The 20,146-nt window shown below is 33.6% G+C and overlaps 3 protein-coding genes across 6 annotated transcripts; 1 reads left to right on the forward strand and 2 right to left on the reverse strand.

Annotated features, from left to right (window-relative positions):
- Positions 1 to 2,646: 2,646 nt before the first annotated feature.
- Positions 2,647 to 5,043, reverse strand: LOC141454803 (cuticle protein 18.6-like). Its single transcript, XM_074129432.1, has 2 exons — positions 4,918 to 5,043; positions 2,647 to 4,830 (listed from the first exon to the last, which is right to left on the reverse strand). The coding sequence occupies exons 1-2, from the start codon at positions 4,966 to 4,968 to the stop codon at positions 4,075 to 4,077; spliced, it is 807 nt and encodes a 268-aa protein (XP_073985533.1). The 5' UTR covers positions 4,969 to 5,043; the 3' UTR covers positions 2,647 to 4,074.
- A 4,889-nt stretch (positions 5,044 to 9,932) lies between these two features.
- On the forward strand, positions 9,933 to 14,903 carry LOC141454802 (ribonuclease Oy-like). 4 transcript variants are annotated; one of them, XM_074129428.1, is made up of 5 exons: positions 9,944 to 10,325; positions 10,416 to 10,607; positions 10,869 to 10,944; positions 13,948 to 14,346; positions 14,533 to 14,903. In XM_074129428.1, exons 2-5 carry the CDS (start codon positions 10,550 to 10,552, stop codon positions 14,858 to 14,860), a joined length of 861 nt encoding a protein of 286 aa, XP_073985529.1. In that variant the 5' UTR covers positions 9,944 to 10,325; positions 10,416 to 10,549; the 3' UTR covers positions 14,861 to 14,903. The 4 variants fall into 4 exon arrangements, 3 of the variants coding, with proteins under 3 accessions (XP_073985529.1, XP_073985532.1, XP_073985530.1); XM_074129429.1 differs by having other exon boundaries at positions 9,992 to 10,007; XM_074129431.1 differs by lacking the exon at positions 10,416 to 10,607 and having other exon boundaries at positions 9,960 to 10,093.
- Positions 14,904 to 18,899: 3,996 nt separating this feature from the next.
- LOC141454806 (cuticle protein 21-like) lies at positions 18,900 to 19,837 on the reverse strand. The gene is made up of 2 exons (XM_074129435.1): positions 19,719 to 19,837; positions 18,900 to 19,569 (listed from the first exon to the last, which is right to left on the reverse strand). The coding sequence occupies exons 1-2, from the start codon at positions 19,728 to 19,730 to the stop codon at positions 18,964 to 18,966; spliced, it is 618 nt and encodes a 205-aa protein (XP_073985536.1). The 5' UTR covers positions 19,731 to 19,837; the 3' UTR covers positions 18,900 to 18,963.
- Between the last annotated feature and the right edge of the window lie 309 nt (positions 19,838 to 20,146).

The raw sequence follows: 20,146 nt of genomic DNA on the forward strand, positions 1-20,146 counted from the left end.
AATTGCTAAATTGGAAGGAAATATCAGGAGAAATGTGAACTAGTAAGACCAGATAGACTGTTTTCTGTCTTAGAGAACAACTATCTGAGGTATCCACTAGATGTTACGATTATGACAGATCTCTTTTTTTTCATTCATTAAAATAATGTAAGCAATTAGTAGATATTGTGAGCTAGATAGGCCTAATAAAGGGATATCGTTATCGAGAACAACTATAATTTGGCAAGAATGGTGGAAATGAAAGGATTGGGAGCTTGGAGGACAGTTACAGGGTGATTTTCGGTAAGAAGAACCAATATACAGGTACACCCTATATGGTATAACTAAGGTAAATCATTTTCTTTTCATTATTGGCAAAATGGTCAAAAATATAAGAAAATGTGAGCTAGTTAGGACAGATAAAGGGTGTTTGTTGGCTAAGAGAACAACTAAAGTGTTCATCACTCAATGTATTACTTAAGGTAGACCTTTCACGCTAAATCTTTCATCTTTCATTCATTGCCAAATTTAGTAAATAGTGTAAGAAATTGAGAGTTACCTAGGTCGGTCAATGGGTGTTTTCCAGCAAAGAGAACAACTATACAGGTCAGCCATAAATGTTAAAACAAAAATTGATCTTTTTCTTTTCATTCATTTGCAAAAACGTATGCTAGGTAGGCTATTTAGGTGTTTACTTGGTAATGAGAAATCTATACAAGGCTGCACTCTTTGTTACAAATAAGGTAGATCTCGTTCTTTTCATTCATTGCCAAAAACGATGGAAATATAGGAAATATTAGCTACTTAGAAGTGTTTTTGTCTAAGAGAACAAATATACAGGTCAGCGCTCGATGTTAGAAGTAAGGTAGATCTCTTTTTTTAATTCATTTGAGAAATGGAAAGAAATATAAATATGTAAGCTAGTTAGGCCAGATAAAGGGTAAATCAATCAAAATGAACTAAAAAAAAAGTGAAGTAATATAATTGATTAAAATTATAATTTTAGCCTAATCTTGTGCAAACGTTTATTATGAAAAAAAAATTGGTATTCCTTGATTCCCTGAAGAAAAAGAACAGAACTGTATGTTACATATATGTTGACCTAACGTTACTAAGAGCAAAAAGATCATGACCTTTTAGGTATGAAAGAAAATAATTCATTTGAAGGTCTTTTATAATAATAATAGAAAAAAAGTTTAGGCATTTAAACACCAGTAGCGTTCAATTAAAAATCAAATTCCCTTGTAGCATGTTCACTGTAGAATAAGGAATGGTGAACATTTCTTTTTTTTTCTCTTTTCATTGGTGAGAAATTTCTTTATCTCTACGGAGTAAGTCATGATTTCTGGTTCATTACAATCTGGAGATGCAAGATGTGGGTTTCTGAAAAAATCTCTTCCAGCATGATAAGAGCCACCTCTTTTAACCCTAAAAGAGAAAACTAAACATACAATTGCAATATTTTTATTGACTTCTCTATAAGGCTTCAGATTGCCTTATTGGACTTACATTAACAACATGTATTTCTACTTATTTGCCAAGTTTTCATTCGCACCATAAAAAGTAAAAGGTTAATTTGACAAGTAAAGGTACAATTCAAAAAAAATGTTCTTTGTGCAAAAAACAGTGTAATAGAGTTTAAAAAAAATAATAAATAATAGTATCGAAAACCTTTTTATAAGAAATTTAGAGCCAAGTTGATAGTGGTTAATCAAACTAGTTGGAATTTATTTTGGTTTGCAACTTCTATTTTTTTAAATTATTACTGAAATATGAAATTTATTTATTTGTTTTCAAATCTACTGGCATTCATCTAGTAACGGAAGTTAAGTAATAGGATGGCATCCCTGAGATCCACCACTTCAGGGATCTTGGCCAACATGTTGGCATTCCAGCCTTACAGAAAAACAACATAATTGGGGTGTCCAACAGTTTGGAATTAGCAAATCGCCAAGCAAACTTTAGCTCAGCCTTATCTAAAGTGTCTGTTTCGAGAACGGAGCCTCCGAGGCACCTGACGCCTCCTCAGAGAATATACTTTTTTGTCTTATGTAGACTCGGAAGGGCATTATGAAATTCCCAAGAAAGACTGCCAGGAACTGTGTGAGAGGATTCGCTTGTGTTTGTATGTGGTTTTTAGGCGACGGGAAGTGGTTATCTCCGTTTCACTTCTCTTTCTGTGCTTTCCTAGAGGTTACCAAGTTGACGAAGTTATGCCGTAATATTTCCCCAAACTTCTTTATTTGCGGGAGCTACCAATAAAATATTCGGTAAGCGCATTGGACCACAGTGTATGATTATCCCTGAATACCAGCTCTTCTCTCTTTCTACAAATTCCCACTATTTAAAGTCATCCTCAGAACATCTGGGAAGTTGGAGGTAGTGGAGTGAGTTACATCAGGAAGTAGTTTCTTTGTAATGAAAGCTAAGAAAATACTAACTTCTTAAGGTACAATGTAATAAAACATGCATATTTTAACTCTAATTAGAGCAATTAAGCGAACTAATGCATAATTATAATGAGAATACATATGAATGAAAGTAAGAGTAGAATTAGGAAAAAAACTATTATGCAGTCGTGTTCTAACTTCTATTATTTAAAGTTTATTTACTTTAAGAAAGAATTAGTTACAGGTTACCTTTTTTTCTGCTTATTTAAAATTCAAGTTGTGCAGTTACAATATGTATGCAAAAGATGTCACTTAAATCTACGCAATCAACTATTAAACAAGATGGCTCTTTAGCCTACTTACTGCTATTAGTTTGCCTGCTGTTAACTGGTAATCTAATAGTTTATAGATCCCAAACGGATGAAAGTTGTACTTTTGTTTCATTCAGTTGTCTGGTAGTTTATGCTATAAGCACTTTTTATATGTGTTGCAGGCTTGCCTAGAGAACGTAATGTAAGGTAACTTTCATTAAAAATGAATGTTAAACGCTCTGAACGTGATAGATAAATTCATAATCAAATATCAAATTATCACAATATTAAAAAGAACTATCATAATAATAATAATCGAAGAATCTTCAACATCTTAAGTTCTTCCTTCCTTAAGTTTAGAATAATTTTACGAAGAATTTGCACGATGCGTGTCCTTTTAATATGCTTCAGAATTTATGCAATATTTTCATTACAATTACGTCGTAAAATATAATGTGATGTCACAATTTTGTTGGAACTTTCGTAAATCCCGGAATTCGTTTCTCTTCTCTTTTCTTAATTGGATTCAAATCCACAGTGGACTTTGGATAGTACTATTTTTAAAATTCATAGGAAGAATATAAGAGGTCACAGCAAAATGTGAGGAAAAGTAAAATGACTGCTATCTCAGCGCGGAAGGCAGCTTAAAATCTCGATTTAGGGCTGCAGAAATTGGTAAGAACTTCTCTTTTAGAGGAAACTGTACTTTACCAAAAAGAAAACAAAAAACGAGTGGTGCTTTCATTTGACTTGTTATCAGCTTCAGTTTCTAATCTCCTATTCACGATTTGTTTAAATATTTCCTTCATTTTATAAGTAATAATTTAAAAAATAAAAATTCTGAAATTTGTCAAAAAACAAGATCTTTTTAAGGCTCTATTTATACAATTCTAATTCTTTGCAATTAATAAAACTTCCTATAATTAAGAGTAATATCATTAACTAACTAATTGGCTGATATTTAAAAGAAAAACTCATTATAAAAGCAATTATCTAAACACAAAAATTGCTGTTACTCCGACGCAAAGTTTGCATTTTGCCCAGAAAAAGTGAAATTTTATATCAATTTCCAACAATTTAGAGAACACGAAAGTTGGCATTCGTCTATGTGATTAAAAATAGAACTGTAAATAAATAAATAAATAAAATCTATGATAGAAAAATTGAAAATATTCTACGAAAGACGGTAACTACTTACACAACGTTAACTGAAGCTTCCTCGTTAGGTCCTCGAATGCAGCAATTACATTTAGCTTCCGAGTTGGATGTAAATTTTAAGATACATCATCATTAAAATGATTAATACTAATCTAGATTTGTGAAATTATTTAAAAAAACTTTTTTGTTTTGTGTTTTTTATTAAATTTAATAAATATAATCACTAAATAGTTGGACTAGTGGTGAAAAAGAGCTGGGGCGGCGTATCCGTGGGCATATCCATGAGCAGCATAGGCAAGTGGGGCAGCTACTTTAGCTACTGGGGCGGCGTAGGCGAGTGGAGCGGCTACTCTAGCTACTGGGGCGGCATAAGCGAATGGGGCAGCTACTTTAGCTACTGGGGCGGCGTAGGCGAGTGGGGCAGCTACTTTAGCAACAACTGGAGCAGCAACGGCAGCTTTGACTACAGCAGCATCTTTGTGGACAACAGCGTTGAATCCATTGACTGGATCAGCAGTGTATTCTACGGTACGACGGCTGCCATCGGGTTCAACGAGAGAGTAGCTACCGTGCACGACATCACCATCACGAGATTCATGTTGGCTCTTGGAATCACCAGTCAAAGCGTCTTGGACATCGTAAGCGTAGCTGTATTGTGGATGTGGGTCGTATTCATCAGCTACAACGGTCTTGGCATAAGCTGGAGCGGCGACAACAGCCTTGGCTACTGGTGCAGCATAAGCTACTGGAGCGGCGTGGGCGGCGTAGGCTACTGGAGCGGCGTGGGCAGCGTAGGCTAGTGGAGCGGCATGGGCGGCGTAGGCTACTGGTGCGGCGGCGTATCTGGCGACGGGAGCGGCATAGGCGGCACGTGCAAGTCCAGCGTAGCCGACATGAGCACCATAGGCGACTGGTGCTCCTGGAGCAAGAACTGCTGGGGCGTTTACAACTCCACCCCTAGCTACTGCCACAAAAGCGGCGAAGATAAACAACTGGAAACATACGTTAAGTTAAAACGCGATAGACAATGATTCACATAGAGCAAAGATTTTCGTTATTCACATAGTAAATTGTAATACCTTGAATGCCATTGCTGTTATTCTATTAGATGTTGGTGCTGTGAGTGACATCAATGAGGCAGTAGTTGAGGCTTATATACTCGTAACGTTCCACCCTACTGTTGGCCAACACTGTCCCCCTTCTGCTCTTTACAGTAGCCCCACCTAGTGCCCCTGTATTTCTCCAAATTTATCTTTTTTTTTTTACTTCTTTAAATAGATAGAAGTGATTTTTAAGTATCTCACTAAGCATAGGTAATCATTATGGACGAGTTTTGCAGTATGTTGCAAGACTCAATTAAGACATCATCCCTGATCTTCATACACTGAAGATGAAATCCACAAATACTTTCCAAGATCAAAGTTCAAACAGGAATTATGTTTTCTCACAACTTTTTCCCTTCTTTACCACCTGTAAAAGGTAGTTCTCTGACCAAATTAAATTTTAGAAATTGCTATTTCAACAGGTCCTTAAAATTTTTGAAAAAGTTTTATTTTACAATTTTTATCTGTCGAGAGTGCTACCGCTGGATAGTTCCTCTCCTCCTGCTCATCACGCACCAATATATCTCACCTACCTTCCGATTTACTTATTGTAAATAACTAAATAAATTTTAAAAACATTATGAACTAATTAAGAAAAGTTTTCCTAATATTGAAAGTCAGTTAGTTGATATTTATTACTTTAGAGTTCATACACTTTGCATGGAAATGGTTGTTACTTCTGACTCAGCAATTAGGGGAATCTAAGTTGTGTTCAACTAGAAATTGTAGAATATTGTTCATCGTTTTTGGTGACCAAATCATTAATCCGAAAGGAAGGAAGATTATAGTCAATTTTAGCCACCAGTATGTTTTCCAATTACGGCCCTGAAGATGACTTAGTCTACTGTTTGAAAACTTGTGGAAAACATATAACAAATTGTGACTTAAATTGGCAATAATTTTTCTTCCTTTTGCAACTAGAAACTTTAACAGACAGGACTGAATATTATTGCAGCAGTTTTGATTGATCTATGAAGCAATTTATTTTCTTTTATTTTCAATTGATTTTAGCTTAATTAAAAACAATAACGGCTGTAAACGGAATTTGAAAGAAGAGTTAACATTTAGAATGATCATAATTGGTTTTTCTCTTAAAGTTAAAATAGATCTGGTGGGGAAATAGGTATTAGTCCAAGTTTAAATTGTAAATCTTAAAAGTAGTAGAAGCCCGTTTTGTGCTGAAAAAAAGGCGTATCTTCATGTCCAAGAAATAATAGATAATAACCGTAACAGTACGAAGTTAAATTCATTAATTGTGAACTTCAGCGATTACGTGGCAATTCAAGTTTTGATATCTGGTATTTTGTAGTCTATGGCCCAACCCCTTGATCACTTGTTTGTCTGGTATAATCAAATCTAGTAATCTTGTGCAGAAACAAATAGATATTATTGTTATTGTGAAAAAAATTGGAGATTAAATAAGTATATGTGTTAAATACAGTAAAGTCTGAATCAATCAATTGATGCCACTTAACTAACTTTCCATTTCGGTGCAAGAAAAAGTTTAGTAAAGCTGGAAAGCTTACTATTCAATCTCGGTTGATCGGAAGTGTCTTGGTTTGTAGTCCAGTCTGGATTTGTTTTAACTTTATTACCGGAAAAAGATTGGAGGCTTACACCAGCCTGAGTAAATCAGTGCGTCTGCGTCTTCCAGGACCATTTAAGACACAAAGGCGAATCTGAAAAAGTCGTACCTAGAAATTGGCGTCTTCTGCACCTGCAAATACTGTTGTGCTATATCATCTAATACATTTATGAGTAGAAAATGTGATCTCCAGCTTATCACTTTACCAGAAGTCTACTACTACTCAGAACGGCTTCTTTGAGTTATCTGCAATTTGCTAAACAATTCCCAAAAGGATATCAATTGAACTTGGACAAGAAACCATCAATTTGGTTTGTACCTTTTTTGGGGGGGGATTTTTTTTGTTATAAAGGAGTTTTCAGGAAACGGTGTCATTATGGTTTCTACAACAGGATATTCTTTATTTATTTATTTTGCTATTATTATTTACAAGTGAATTAGTCAGAGAGTCAAACACCCGTTCACGCCAGATTCTATTTGCACAACCAGTTGTAAACAGTAAAAGTATAACACTAGTAAAGTAAATGTCAATAATCGTTTATGAGTTTATCAACTTGACACCATCAACGATCAGTTAAAATGAAAAACGGTAAATGGAATGGAAATGCGTGGGCGGTGTTATGTGGAAGAATTCACTTTCAGCGAGGACCTTGAGTCTTGGCCGAGTTTAAAGAGGTGGCCGTTCCGCAGGTTCTAGGTCGGCCGTCCACAGAGAAAGTCCAATATTATGTCACTCTATTCAATCATATTTCTACCATTAAATATATATAAATTACCCTTTTGTGTTAAAGTTCGTATATCTTAATAATAATTATGAAAAATTTGCTTTTTTATTTCTCATTTGTTTTCATTAATTTTATAACATTTTAAACACTTTATTTTTATATAAATGTAAGATATCATATCTTTACCATCTTTAATTACTTATTTGTCTAATGTGTGTCAATGTACATTGTACGAGAGATCTCAAGGAACGAGAAGAAATAATTTTAAAATCTTACTTAGTTCATTTATTTTTTGTTTCTTTCTAATAACTTGCACTATTTGGTGCTTTTCCTTCTGCCATTGTATTCTAGTGATTCAGACAAGCTTCCCAATTCTTAGCCATCACCTCTTCAAATCCTCTGGTTGGAGGTCAAGACTCGAGCAGAGCTGTAGCGACAAAGATAGATGGATGAATATAACCCCTTCTATTTCTTCGACAAACCTGTTCGATGTCCAAAACCAAAATGATAATCTTTGTAGACCTTCTTGTTTGAAAAAGAACCATTTTTTCTACCACTAACCATAAGAAACTATGATTTGAATATATTTCAATTCAGATGTAAACGATCTGATTGGGAAACATAAAATGAAGCATTAGTGACTGCGGTTGGATTAAGTGTTTATTGTCGGTGATAGCTGGAACGCTTAGTGGTTCCTTAAGTCCATTTTGATAACGACCTCATGAACGAAATAGAAATATATCTGCACTGGTTGGAAAATCACTTGTGTACGTTGTGAAAAGATTAGGGCTAAAGAAATTCCCCTGAGGCACTCCTTCCTCACTGGATTTAAGGTAGATAGAGTAGAATTTTCAGAAGATTATAAGCAAAATCATATGTACCAAATAGGTCGAAGAGATCTTTAATCCTTTTACTCAATGGTGCCAATATTCAGACGCTTCTATAGCTGTTAGAGTCGGGGTCCGCGATGTTATATGTTAGCGATGCTGGGTTTGATTTCATCTTTTGGCCAGGGATTATTTAATGGTTAAAATGAGAAATGTATTGTAAAGCATTTTAGCAAATCTAATTTTGGTAGTTGGACTAAAAAATTAACTTTATTCTAATTTTACTGACAATATTTACTGAAAGTTAACTTAGGAGTTCAATATACAATATACGGGGTTTTTTACCAAAATTATAAATTTGCAGGCAGCTTTAGAATCTTCGATTTGATCGCCAATTTTTATAATAATATTCATACTAATTTCATAAGTTAAACTCTGATTTGTGTGTTTTATTCAGTGGCATCAATAGAAAACGTGAACAAGCAACAAACATATATACTCAAGATTGCAAACTTCTCAGAAATTATTGTTCTATTATTTATTTAATTCACGATCTGAAAGTACAGATCAAATCCAAATAACATATTACAACTAAAATATTTTAATGACTTTTCAATACTCTTTCTCAATCAGATCTTAACACACGCCTAACTCTTTAAAAATAAAAGATTGACCTAATAACTCTTTCAAATCTAAGATAATAATATAAAACAAAGATTAACAAATAATCTGCACTAAGATTGCTTTACTTTGGAAACTTTGTAAGGCCTCAAGGCAGTTCACGAAGTCATGGGCATTCTATTTAGTAAGGGTTCTTGGAGAGTCATTGGGGGATAAAATACCCTAGGGGTAGGGTTGTACATTGTTGGTAACAGGTAAACATGACTCAAACGTTGAGATTGAAGAAAATTGATGAGTCAGATCCACAAAGACACAGTATAAAATGGACCATTCGGAACTTTAGCCTGCATGAGCTCTACTGTTGAATCCCACGATTATCCTTTAGCTCTACATAAGATACAAATAACTGATTGAATTGAGAACATTGCACATAACTATTTTTTCAATTAAAGAACCAACCAGAACCCAAAATATCCAAATAGTAAAAATGTTAACCACATTTATTAGGTTTTTTTTATAGTAATAGATAAGCACTTCAAGAAGCCCTGACTTGATCCCTTGTGTTAGCTAATGGGTCTACCTTCTTACAGTACCTTAAATTCTCACCCTTAACCGCAATTTAAACGTTAATATTTCCTACAAATATACTCTAAAAAACTTTGTGTTTAGTACCGAATTTCTAAATAGGTACTTAGCTGATTTCAACAGTAAATTGTACTGAAACGGCACATTAATGAAAGCCCATAACGTGACACTTCCTTCAGGAACTCCAAAAAAGCTATTCGGGAGAAAAGTTTTAAATAAAAGAAAAAAGATAGCTATTTAATTCCAGCACAGATCATGACGACCTTAACGTACAGTTCGCTGGAAATCACTAGAGAGCATCAGGTTAGTGCAATGACAATTTTCTCGGATAACCAAGTCTGCTTTGACAGTCCTGGAGAAGTTTGAATGTCCAGTATTTCCACTACCTACTAAATGAATTAGTACTCAATACTTCCACACACACTGCTTAATGAACTACCTACTCAATATTTCTACTTATTAGGATTTTAAAAAAAGGTTATAATCAGGAGCTCCCATTTAAATTTATCGAACCTAGTTGAACTCACTATAGAGCAGAGAAACATAACTGCCTAGCAATTCTATTTACCTATAACAATATTTACACAATGTTTTAAAGAAGAATGTTATCTTATCAACGACTAATTCATTTTATTACAGTACTTTTCTTGAATTAAAATTATAAATGACAATTCAGATTTCAATTGGTACTAAACAGGTATTTGCCGACCCCTTGATATTTATGTAAGGTCATTTTTTAATCTACTTTGTGCTCTCTTTGCTACTTAACTAACTTTAATTTCGAAGTCATAAATACAATATTATGGCAGGTTAGTTCATAAAAATGTTAATGGAGCATCTGTGGTTTAGTAACTTTATTCCACTGTATGTCAGCCTTTCTCTCCTAGCTGTTATTGTTGGACTAGCTTTGCTATAAGTAAACTTTAATAAGAAAAATTATTTGACATTCTTGAGATTCTTTGTCACAGCTTTTTTTCCCAAGTTGTTCCGCACTGCAGACACTTAATGTTCACATATCAGTGGTCGTAATATTCGTTGTTGGTAATAATTCAAGAATAATTAAATGTTTTAATGATAGTGATAAAAATAAAGTACTTCAGATTATTAACAAAAAACGTACATCCTCTTCAGTGAATATTTTTTAAGGTTTATCAGATGTGACGACACGTTCGGATAGTAAAAAAGAACAGTTGATAATTAGAAGAACCGTTACTATAAAATTAAAACGAAAGTAAGTGAATTTATTTCAGTTGCTGAAATTTATTATGATAAAAATAGTTTACATTTTGTTTGGAGTTATCAGCGTTAGGGCACTATATATTGGTAAGTCTAAATTGTCATTATGCAATAATCTATCAATCGACAAATATTTATTTCATTTTTATTTAAAAAAAAGAGGAACTTTTCCATTTTGAAATTAAATAAGAATTCCTTAGATATATTTATCTTCTCTTTGTGGACAGATCCAAAAAACTTTACAATATGAAACCATATTATATCAAAACATTGAAAATTATCACCAATTTCGTGCACCAATATATTCATTATCGAGCTTATTTTAATTGATAAATGTTCGTATTTTAGCACCTAACCGTGGCGAAATTTTTCGAGACTTGGAATGGACCTACGAAGGAAGTGATGAATTTGAAGACCAGGAAGTGTGAGTAAATTAGAAAACTAATTTTTATCTTTTAAAAATAAATTATAGTAATTTACGTATATAAATAATATCCATCTCTTCCTGCAAAAGATACAATAGTGTAATACAATTAACGTACATCTATGTTGTCCACTTTAAGAAGCAGACTTGTACTAGAACGTGACAGATTAGTATTCGAGAATCCTGCACTGTTTACTGTAAAAAAATCTTATATTCAGCGGTATTGGCCCACAAGAATATCTCGCTATTGGAATACCTCTCCCTTTTACCAAATTGTTAGCTCAGAGCAGATTATCTAATGAATAAATTATTAAATTAAAAGTTAACAAACTAACCAAATTTTTAACAACATGAATTACATTGTTAGTAGCTGTAATTTGTAAACTTACAACTGTCTGTTGTAGAAGACTTCTTTGACCTCTTCACCATACACATTCCAATTAGTAAACGCTACTAGTATCTTAGTGATTCCGGGTATGTTCAGTTGAGGATATTTGTAAACTTTAACTACTAATTTAAAAGAAGAATTACTTTTTCAGTAATTATATGGGCGTATTAAAACTTCCTTTTCTTACCTTAAATCAGACGTGTCAAACTGAAATAAAAAACGGGATATTTGGCGAAACAGACTAGATTCACGCGGGCCTCATCACATATACAAATTTGATTTATTATGTTTGATTCTTAACATTAAAACCCAGAATACACATTTTAATAATTCCACTTTTGGGATGTATAACATTACGTGACACTGAGAGTACCAGACAAGTCGTTTGCAAACGTTGCCGGAACTAGTCAGCGTGTTTATACAGGCACACAGCTCCCCAGGAAATACAAACTGGGCCACTTGCATATTTATCTTAGGTAGCCAGTTAGTTGACGAGGGAATTACAATATTGCCTGGATCTCCCCTAAATGCTATTTTCTTCATAACAAATCCTTTTTTTTTTTTAATTTTATTTACGAACAAATCGTCTGGTCGGCCTCATGCGGACCCTTATTTTAGACGAACTAGAAGCTAATTCAGTATTTTTCCTTTGTATTTCACCTTTCAGTTTCCAAAAGAAGGCAACCCTTTATGTTTACTTTAACTGTGGCCATAAAAGTCAGTGACAGAGTCTGAAAAAGTGGAAAACTAGACGAACTAGAAACTAATTCAGTATTTTTCCTTTGTATTTCACCTTTCAGTTTCCAAAAGAAGGCAACCCTTTATGTTTACTTTAACTGTGGCCATAAAAGTCAGTGACAGAGTCTGAAAAAGTGGAAAACTAGACGAACTAGAAGCTAATTCAGTATTTTTCCTTTGTATTTCACCTTTCAGTTTCCAAAAGAAGGCAACCCTTTATGTTTAGTTTAGCTGTGGCCATTAAAGTAGATGACAGAGTCAGAAAAAGTAGATATCTAGACGAACTAGAAGATAATTGAGTGTTTTTCCTTTGTATTTCACGTTTCAATTTCCAAAAGAAGGCAACCCTTTATGTTTAGTTTAGCTCTGGCCGTAAATGTAAGTGACAGTGTCATAATAAGAGAATTCTAGACGAGCTAGAAGCCAATTCCGAGTTTTTCCTTTGTATTTTCCTGTGGTGTTAGTTTAGCTCTAGCCATAAAAGTCGGTGACAGTGTCAGCAAAAGTGGAAATCTAGACGAGCTAGAAGTCAATTCCGAGTTTTTCCTTTGTATTTTACCTTTTCATTTCCAAAAGAAGGCAACCCTTTATGTTAGTTTAGCTCTAGCCATAAAAGTCGGTGACAGTGTCAGCAAAATTGGAAATATAGACGAACTAGAAGCTAATTCCGAGTTTTTCCTTTGTATTTTACCTTTTAATTACCAAATGAAGGCAACCCTTTATGTTTAGTTTAGCTGTGGCCATTAAAGTAGATGACAGAGTCAGAAAAAGCAGATATCTAGACGAACAAGAAACTAATTCAGTTTTCGAGCTGCCACTGAGTCATTAAACAAAAAAAAAAAAAATCATAAATTTAAAATGCAATCGTTAAATTTATGTAGAATACATATATATTCTGTTTGTTACATTTGTAAATTGCTTTTAAGTAATTTTTGTAACGAACAAAAGGAGTATTTTGTTTGTTTGTGGACTTCATATGTCTTTTGATGTTCAGATTTGTAATTGTCAACTCTCCTTAGTAATTTGTCTGTGTATTTTAAGTACTACATATAAAATAGCAAAGGGTTCGCTATGATCGTAAGATCTATTCTTATATATTAACAAACTTTTAATTGTAATTTCAACCAATTACATTTAGACGACATACGCATAATTTTAAGTAATTGCGTAAATTAGAATTAATTAGAGAAAATTTTGTGAAAGTTTGATCATTTCTTCTAAAAGATGGGCCTTTCTGTGCCTTGGAAAATATTTACCCTCCATAAATATCAGCGCCTCTCGCAGGTAAATTGATTTGTAGATAAGAATACTTAATGTAAGTGAATACTCATGTTGAAGCCATCGGTTCACTCATTTTAACAATACATATATATATTTTTTGCATGTGTACTTTTTCTATTTTATTCGAGTGGCGACTCTCAATCATGGCAATCTGGCGCACATGTACAGTGCACATGCACTTCACGCTTTTTTACTTTTTTTTACGCTAAAAAGATAAAGCATTGCAACTGTTGAATTTTCCAATTTGAACTAACTTGGGACAAGGACAATTCGAGAATATCATGTTCTGAAAAAACGTATTTTGCAGAAACCGTACCACTTAAGAAAGCTAAGAAATCTGACTATGCGCTCCTCATAAAAGTATTGTCCAATACTTTGTTTGGCTGTGTATACGTAAGTTATTATGATGTACAGTATAGCGTGAGACAGTGAAATATTTATTAATATGAAACGAAATACCAATAACAAGTTGGTAAATTATTGCAAGAGGCATGTCGTGAGAGTGTTACAGATTTCTCTTTGGTTTAAGACTCTTGTTCCCTAAATTATCTTTAATCCGATGTACTTATATTAACTCATCTTAATGCTGCTTACAGAATTTTAAAGAAACACAAGAACAATGAATGGGATGTATTAATATTCACCCAATCCTGGCCGCCGACTGATTGCCTTTCTTGGAAACAAAAATCTACCAAACATAAATGTCGTAATTTAAGAGATACTGGAGATGAACGCTGGACAGTACATGGTATTTGGCCATCAAAATGGGGAACACATGGACCAGCGTTCTGTAATAGTTCTGATCAATTTAACATAAACCCATTGAATGATTTAATGGCCAGCATGAATCGTCAATGGCCGCCAATTGAAAAATCTGGAAGTGGAATTCAATTCTGGCGCCATGAGTGGGAAAAACATGGGACATGTGCAGAACAATTACCAGAGTTAGGATCTGAGCATAAATATTTCAAACAAGGACTTGACTGGAACACGATGTAAGTTCACTTAGATTTACTTTGTTAATGCGCATAGCTTTCTCCGGCTTTGGGATCAATCATTACTTGAGCAGTTTCTTGATCTTGAGGTGGTGGAGTTTGTTTACATAATACCAGCCTTATTAGCTTCCAGTCTCCCTTAATTTAATTCAATTGAAAAAAAAAAACAAATATTTATTTTCAAAGGTACAATCTTGAGCAATGGTTATCCTCTGGTGGCATAACAGCTGGCAAGGACTATGAATTGACTGAGATATGGGAAGCTGTAACCCATACAACTGGTGTTGATCCACACATATTTTGTTTTAAAGATCATAAGAAGAACAAAAATTATCTTCAAGAGATAAGGCTTTGTTTTAATAAAAAATTATCATTGATTGATTGTAAACCTATAAATGGAAAGAAAACTGAAAGTAGTTTATACACTAAAATTGTATCCCATTCTGGTATGTGTGATATACATTCACCCGTAGTGTATCCATCAGTACAAGATGTACAACCTACCTTCCACTAAAGTAGTATTAACTATATCTGTTAATATATTTAAGTTGAAAACAGTAGATACATTTTATTTACCTTTTTTTTCATTTTTAATATTATTTATAAAAATAAGATTATGTTCGAGGAAAAATAACATTTCAGATAATTATTTTTTAAAGATTCAAATTTCAAAATGAGCTATTAGATTTTAAAACCAGTCAAGCTCTATTACTTTAGAACTTCTTAAATTGTTGTTCATTCTTTTTGGTGACAATAGGATGAAAAAATGATTGCCATTTCAGCCGAGTCATATTATATTATTATACATATTCATTTCAATAGAATCATTGTTAACAAACTGTAAATATGTTCCACAGCCCTGAAGATGACCTAGTCCCTAGGTCGAAAGCTCGGCAAAATAAATTTTACTCGACTGAAATGGCAATCATTTTTTCATCCTATTGAACTTCTTAAAGTTCTCTTACACTAGCCGTCCAAGTTTAAGATTTTGCGTTTCTACTGCAAATATCCACTTTGAGGAAATCCTGAGTAAGAGAAAGTAGTCTTTCTCTATTTCTCTCTCACCCTCAATTTCTCACATTCTTTGGATGGCTGAGTGTACTTTAACCATGGTAACTAAAAAAACAAACAAACAATTGCAGAAGGTTGAATTTTGTATTTCACTTAGCAGCCATCAGTCAACCAACCACCTTTACTCAATCCATTTTTCTGATTTCTTTAAGATTCAAATGTACTGTACATACACAAAGTTACTTAAACACTGTGCAGTTTTAGAGGAGGGTTTTCCTATAAGGTTACAATATTTGTGGAAAGTGAGGTATTACAAATAGTATAATGTTAATAAGAATTGTTTTTTTATTCAATGTAAGTGTATAGAGAGATCATTGAAGCTATTGAAATAGAAGCTTGTATACTAATAGAATAGTAAGAGAAAGTAGTGTCGGTTCATCAACAATGAACTTTACTTTGTATACTGATAAAAACACTTTTAAGCTAGCCTCTTGTATTTACTTAAATAATTACTTAATAATAAATTCAAGATAAATGTGTAATTAAGAAAATGTGCAGCTTGTTTGACAAGGTGACCGAAAAAGAATGACCAAAGTCCACCCTCTGTCTGATAGACTGGCTTTTTTTTAGATTGCACAATGCAACCTTGCTCCGTCAACTTCAATTTGAGTTTGCCACTATTAGACCTAAATATTTTCTGTTAGCTAGTTCAAGGTTAGCCGTGCAGGAAAAAAAAGTTGTAATAAACGTATCTTAACCAAAAATATATATATAAAAAAAAAGAACTGTTCTTCTGGTTATACACTAACTGAAATTACATCCTATTTCAAATTTTTTTTTTTTTTTATTCTTTTACTAGATTAAAATAATTAAAAAATTAATCGTATAGGACAGTGCACTGAATATTGAGATGAGAAAATAAAGAAAAGGAATAAATAAAAATAAAGAATGGGATATTCTGTCATGAATTTGTAATATCTTTTAGTGACAGTAAACTATTTATATTTAGGATTAAACTATCGAAGATTAGGTCAAAATAAAAATTTATTGTCTTCTTCAGAGCATTGTTATGTGAATTGGTTGAATTACAGAAAAAACTGCACAGAAAGAAAGACTGCGATCTGGCTTACAATTTTTCACCGAAAAAATTAAAAATATAATTTATGTTAAAAATTATTAATATTATTGTAATCCTTAGATTGTTAATATAAACTAGATTTGAATCTTTACCCCTTAGTAAGATAGGCCTACTCAAACTGCCCTTCCCAAAAAAAGTAGGTGCGCCCTGCATAAAACACATTTACATTTGCACATTTAGGGGGAGACAGAGAAACCAGCCGGGTGGTATTTAGTCAATGTCAATATCAGGTCAGGGTGATCTTGGGTGAAAGTATTTTGAATTATGTATTTCAAAATATTTAGTTCACTTCTAACTGGAGGGAGAAATTTGAAATTGAACCCTTGTTATTTTTCAATTTTAACTATCTAGAAAAGTAATCTTATCAATAAAGTCAAATTATCCTTTAGAAAATCTCAAAAAGGAACAATTGGTAATTCTTGAAACTTTTAAAAATAACAATTAGAAGAATCGTTTAAATAAGATGGTGGCACGAAACTTTACCAGAGAACTTTAAACTTTTTTCACTGAAACTCCAGATATTTTACTTTCCTTTTGCTGAAAAATTGTAGAGACTGGAGAAAAGTTGTCATTGAAAAATTAGAATTGTTTTCCAGAATTAGAAATAGTGCTGGACGCATTTACTTCAAATTTGTAATCTTTCTGTTGAATACTAATCGACTAATATCTGCCAGGAATTTCGTCATCATTATCTTTGGTATTACTTCGGCTGATGCAGTACGAATCTTGCACATCTTCCTCCAATTTCCTTTTCCATATGACTGTTCTCCACTTTTGTTCCACTGTAATACTTGGTTCTTGAAATGATTCCTTCACCACATGCTCTTTTTTGCCCTGACTTTCATTCATTTGCCCTACATCTTTGTAGTAAATGGAGGCAGAATCCGTTCAAATTATGGGTTCCTTCTTTATCCGCTCTCATTCTGGTTTCACATCAAGGCTTGGCCTAATCATTTATTTCTTATTCCTTTTCTGCTCGTTTCCCAAACTAAACTTTTTAGACATCTTATTCTCGTTTCCTTAAGCATCTTTCTTTCTTTTCTTGTTAATGTTCAGGATTAAAAGACAATCAGTTTTATCTTGATTTTCATTCTCACCGTTTTAGAAAGCCTTTCCTTTACTCACGATACATCTATTATTTCCATTTATTTCATCAGTGCTCTCTCTAGTGTATGCTGGTACTTATTTCTACTACTGCTTAGTCTGTTTTATCCTGACCTCTCTCATCGTTGTAGTTGCCTTTTTTCCAGTCTTCATCATCCTGGATTTTTCGTGTGGAATTCCATGTCGACATCTACAAGATTCTTTTTTCAAATATTGTACTAAAAGGTCATTACAATCGTCCCCAAAAGTGACAGAACATATAAACCAGAAAACCATTTTTATAAAAACTTGATAACTTAGATCTAATGACAGTTATTAATGTTGTATCTTATATAGCATTGAAACAAGATAAATGTAAGAATGCTTTTAGGAGTATAATATCAAGTATTGACCAGCTAACTATTGGTCAATATTGGTAAAGTTAGCATTACACTTAATTAGAAACATATTTTTACTAGAAATGCTTCCAGAAGCTTCAATTGTTCATTTGTCTTTTAACAATAATAAGAACGAAAAAGTTAATGCAACAGATGTCCAAAATTTTGATTAAATTATCTATTTGTTTATTTTCAGTATGTATATAAACATACGCAATCATTTTTAAAACAAATTTATGCTGCCAATTTTAATCAATGTTTCTTGTCATTTCATTCCCGTCTTTTTAACCACTTCAAGTAAATTCTAGTCTGATCTCTTTGCAGTCCTCCTCCTTTTCTCACTGTCATTCTCCTCACTTGAACTGGAACTCTGGATGGGTCACGACTCACATCCAACCACTCGTACTTCTACAATCTATCGATACTAACAAGCTCAACAAAGTTCTCTTTTTTTATTAAGAAACAAAATTTCCGTCGATCCTCTTATCGTGCTGCTATCTAGAGTAGTCCACTTGTCAATTACTCAGGTCAGTGAAAATACAAAGGTTGTGTGAACTCCAACTTACAAATCTGTCCCTCACAAACCAGCTCATATTACTGAGTTATTTCCAGCTAGTAACAATAGCAATAATCTTTATTACAACAGAAGTAAAAACAAAAGCAACCACATTTAAAGAATTTTGCTAAAAATTAATTGTTTTATAAATGAGTTTCAAGAACAGATTACAGAAAATAAAAACTATGGCACCATTCTTTTACAATCACCTTGTGAACACTATTTTTTTTTTGTTTTATAACATTTCAAAATTGGAACAGTTTAAACAGTCATCGTGTTCATTGTTTATCTTTTAATTTTGCAAAGTATAATAAAAAAAAATACTATAATTTCATAGGGCTCAAGACATAATAAGAAAATAATAAAATAGGATTTAACTTTTTTTTTATTTAATAAATAAATATTTACAAATATTGAAAACAAAAACTAACTTAGTGGAGGTAGGCACCGTGAGCATATCCAGCATAACCAAGCTTAGCTACTGGGGCAGCATAGGCAAGTGGGGCGGCTACTTTAGCTACTGGGGCGGCGTAGGCGAGTGGGGCAGCTACTTTAGCAACAACTGGAGCGGCAACGGCGGCCTTCACGACGGCACCTTGTTTGTGGACAACAGCGTTGAATCCATTGACTGGATCAGCAGTGTATTCAACAGTACGTACGCTGCCGTCGGGTTCAACAAGGGAGTAGCTACCTTGTACAACATCTCCGCTACGGGATTCATGTTGGCTCTTGGAGTCGCCGGTCAAAGCATCTTGGACGTCATAAGCATAACTGTATTGTGGGTTTGGGTCGTATTCATCAGTTACAACGGTCTTAGCATAGGCTGGTGCGGCTACAACAGCCTTGGCTACTGGGGCAGCGTAGGCTACTGGAGCGGCGTGGGCGGCGTAGGCTACTGGAGCAGCGTGGGCGGCGTAGGCTACTGGAGCGGCATAGGCACGTGCTCCATAGGTGACGGGTGCTCCTGGAGCTACAACATGGGGAGCTCCAACGAGACCTCCTCTGGCGACAGCTACGAAAGCTGCGAGTACGATGAACTAAACGAAAACGAAATCAACATTAAAAATGATCACTTTTAGAATATTAAGACACAAATCACTTAATAAAAGAACACTGTTGTGGAATGTTTTATTTTTGGCAGAAATATATAACAAATATTTAGATAGATTTAATAGCTATTACCCACCTTGTAGGCCATGTTAGAAGTAGTTATACTGAAGTACTATGGTTGGCTAAGTTTGCACCTTATATACACTAGCCCCGCCATTTCTTATTGGATAATACAAAGCCCCCTCTTGTCCTCCCACTAAAAATACCTAAAAATGAGTTCAACTAATGTATGAATTAATGTACTTTAAGTCATTGTATATCTAACTTTAAAATTGTTAAGTATAAACATTAGGTTCCTTTGGCCCACCGTAGAATTTCAAGTAAGATCCATAACTTACTTTCTGATTCTTCTCTTTTTTGAGGAAAATCGGTTCATTGTTTGGCTTTCAATTAAACATCATCCTTTTTAATTCTCAATCTAAGCTAAAGAATAATGCAGAACATTCAGTTAATCAAAAAAATTGTACATACAGATTGAAACACACATTAGAACCATTTTATCGC

This window comes from Rhodnius prolixus, unplaced genomic scaffold (genome assembly GCF_049639745.1).
Source record: "Rhodnius prolixus isolate KJV_2025 unplaced genomic scaffold, Rpr scaffold_9, whole genome shotgun sequence".
Lineage (NCBI taxonomy): Eukaryota > Metazoa > Arthropoda > Insecta > Hemiptera > Reduviidae > Rhodnius > Rhodnius prolixus.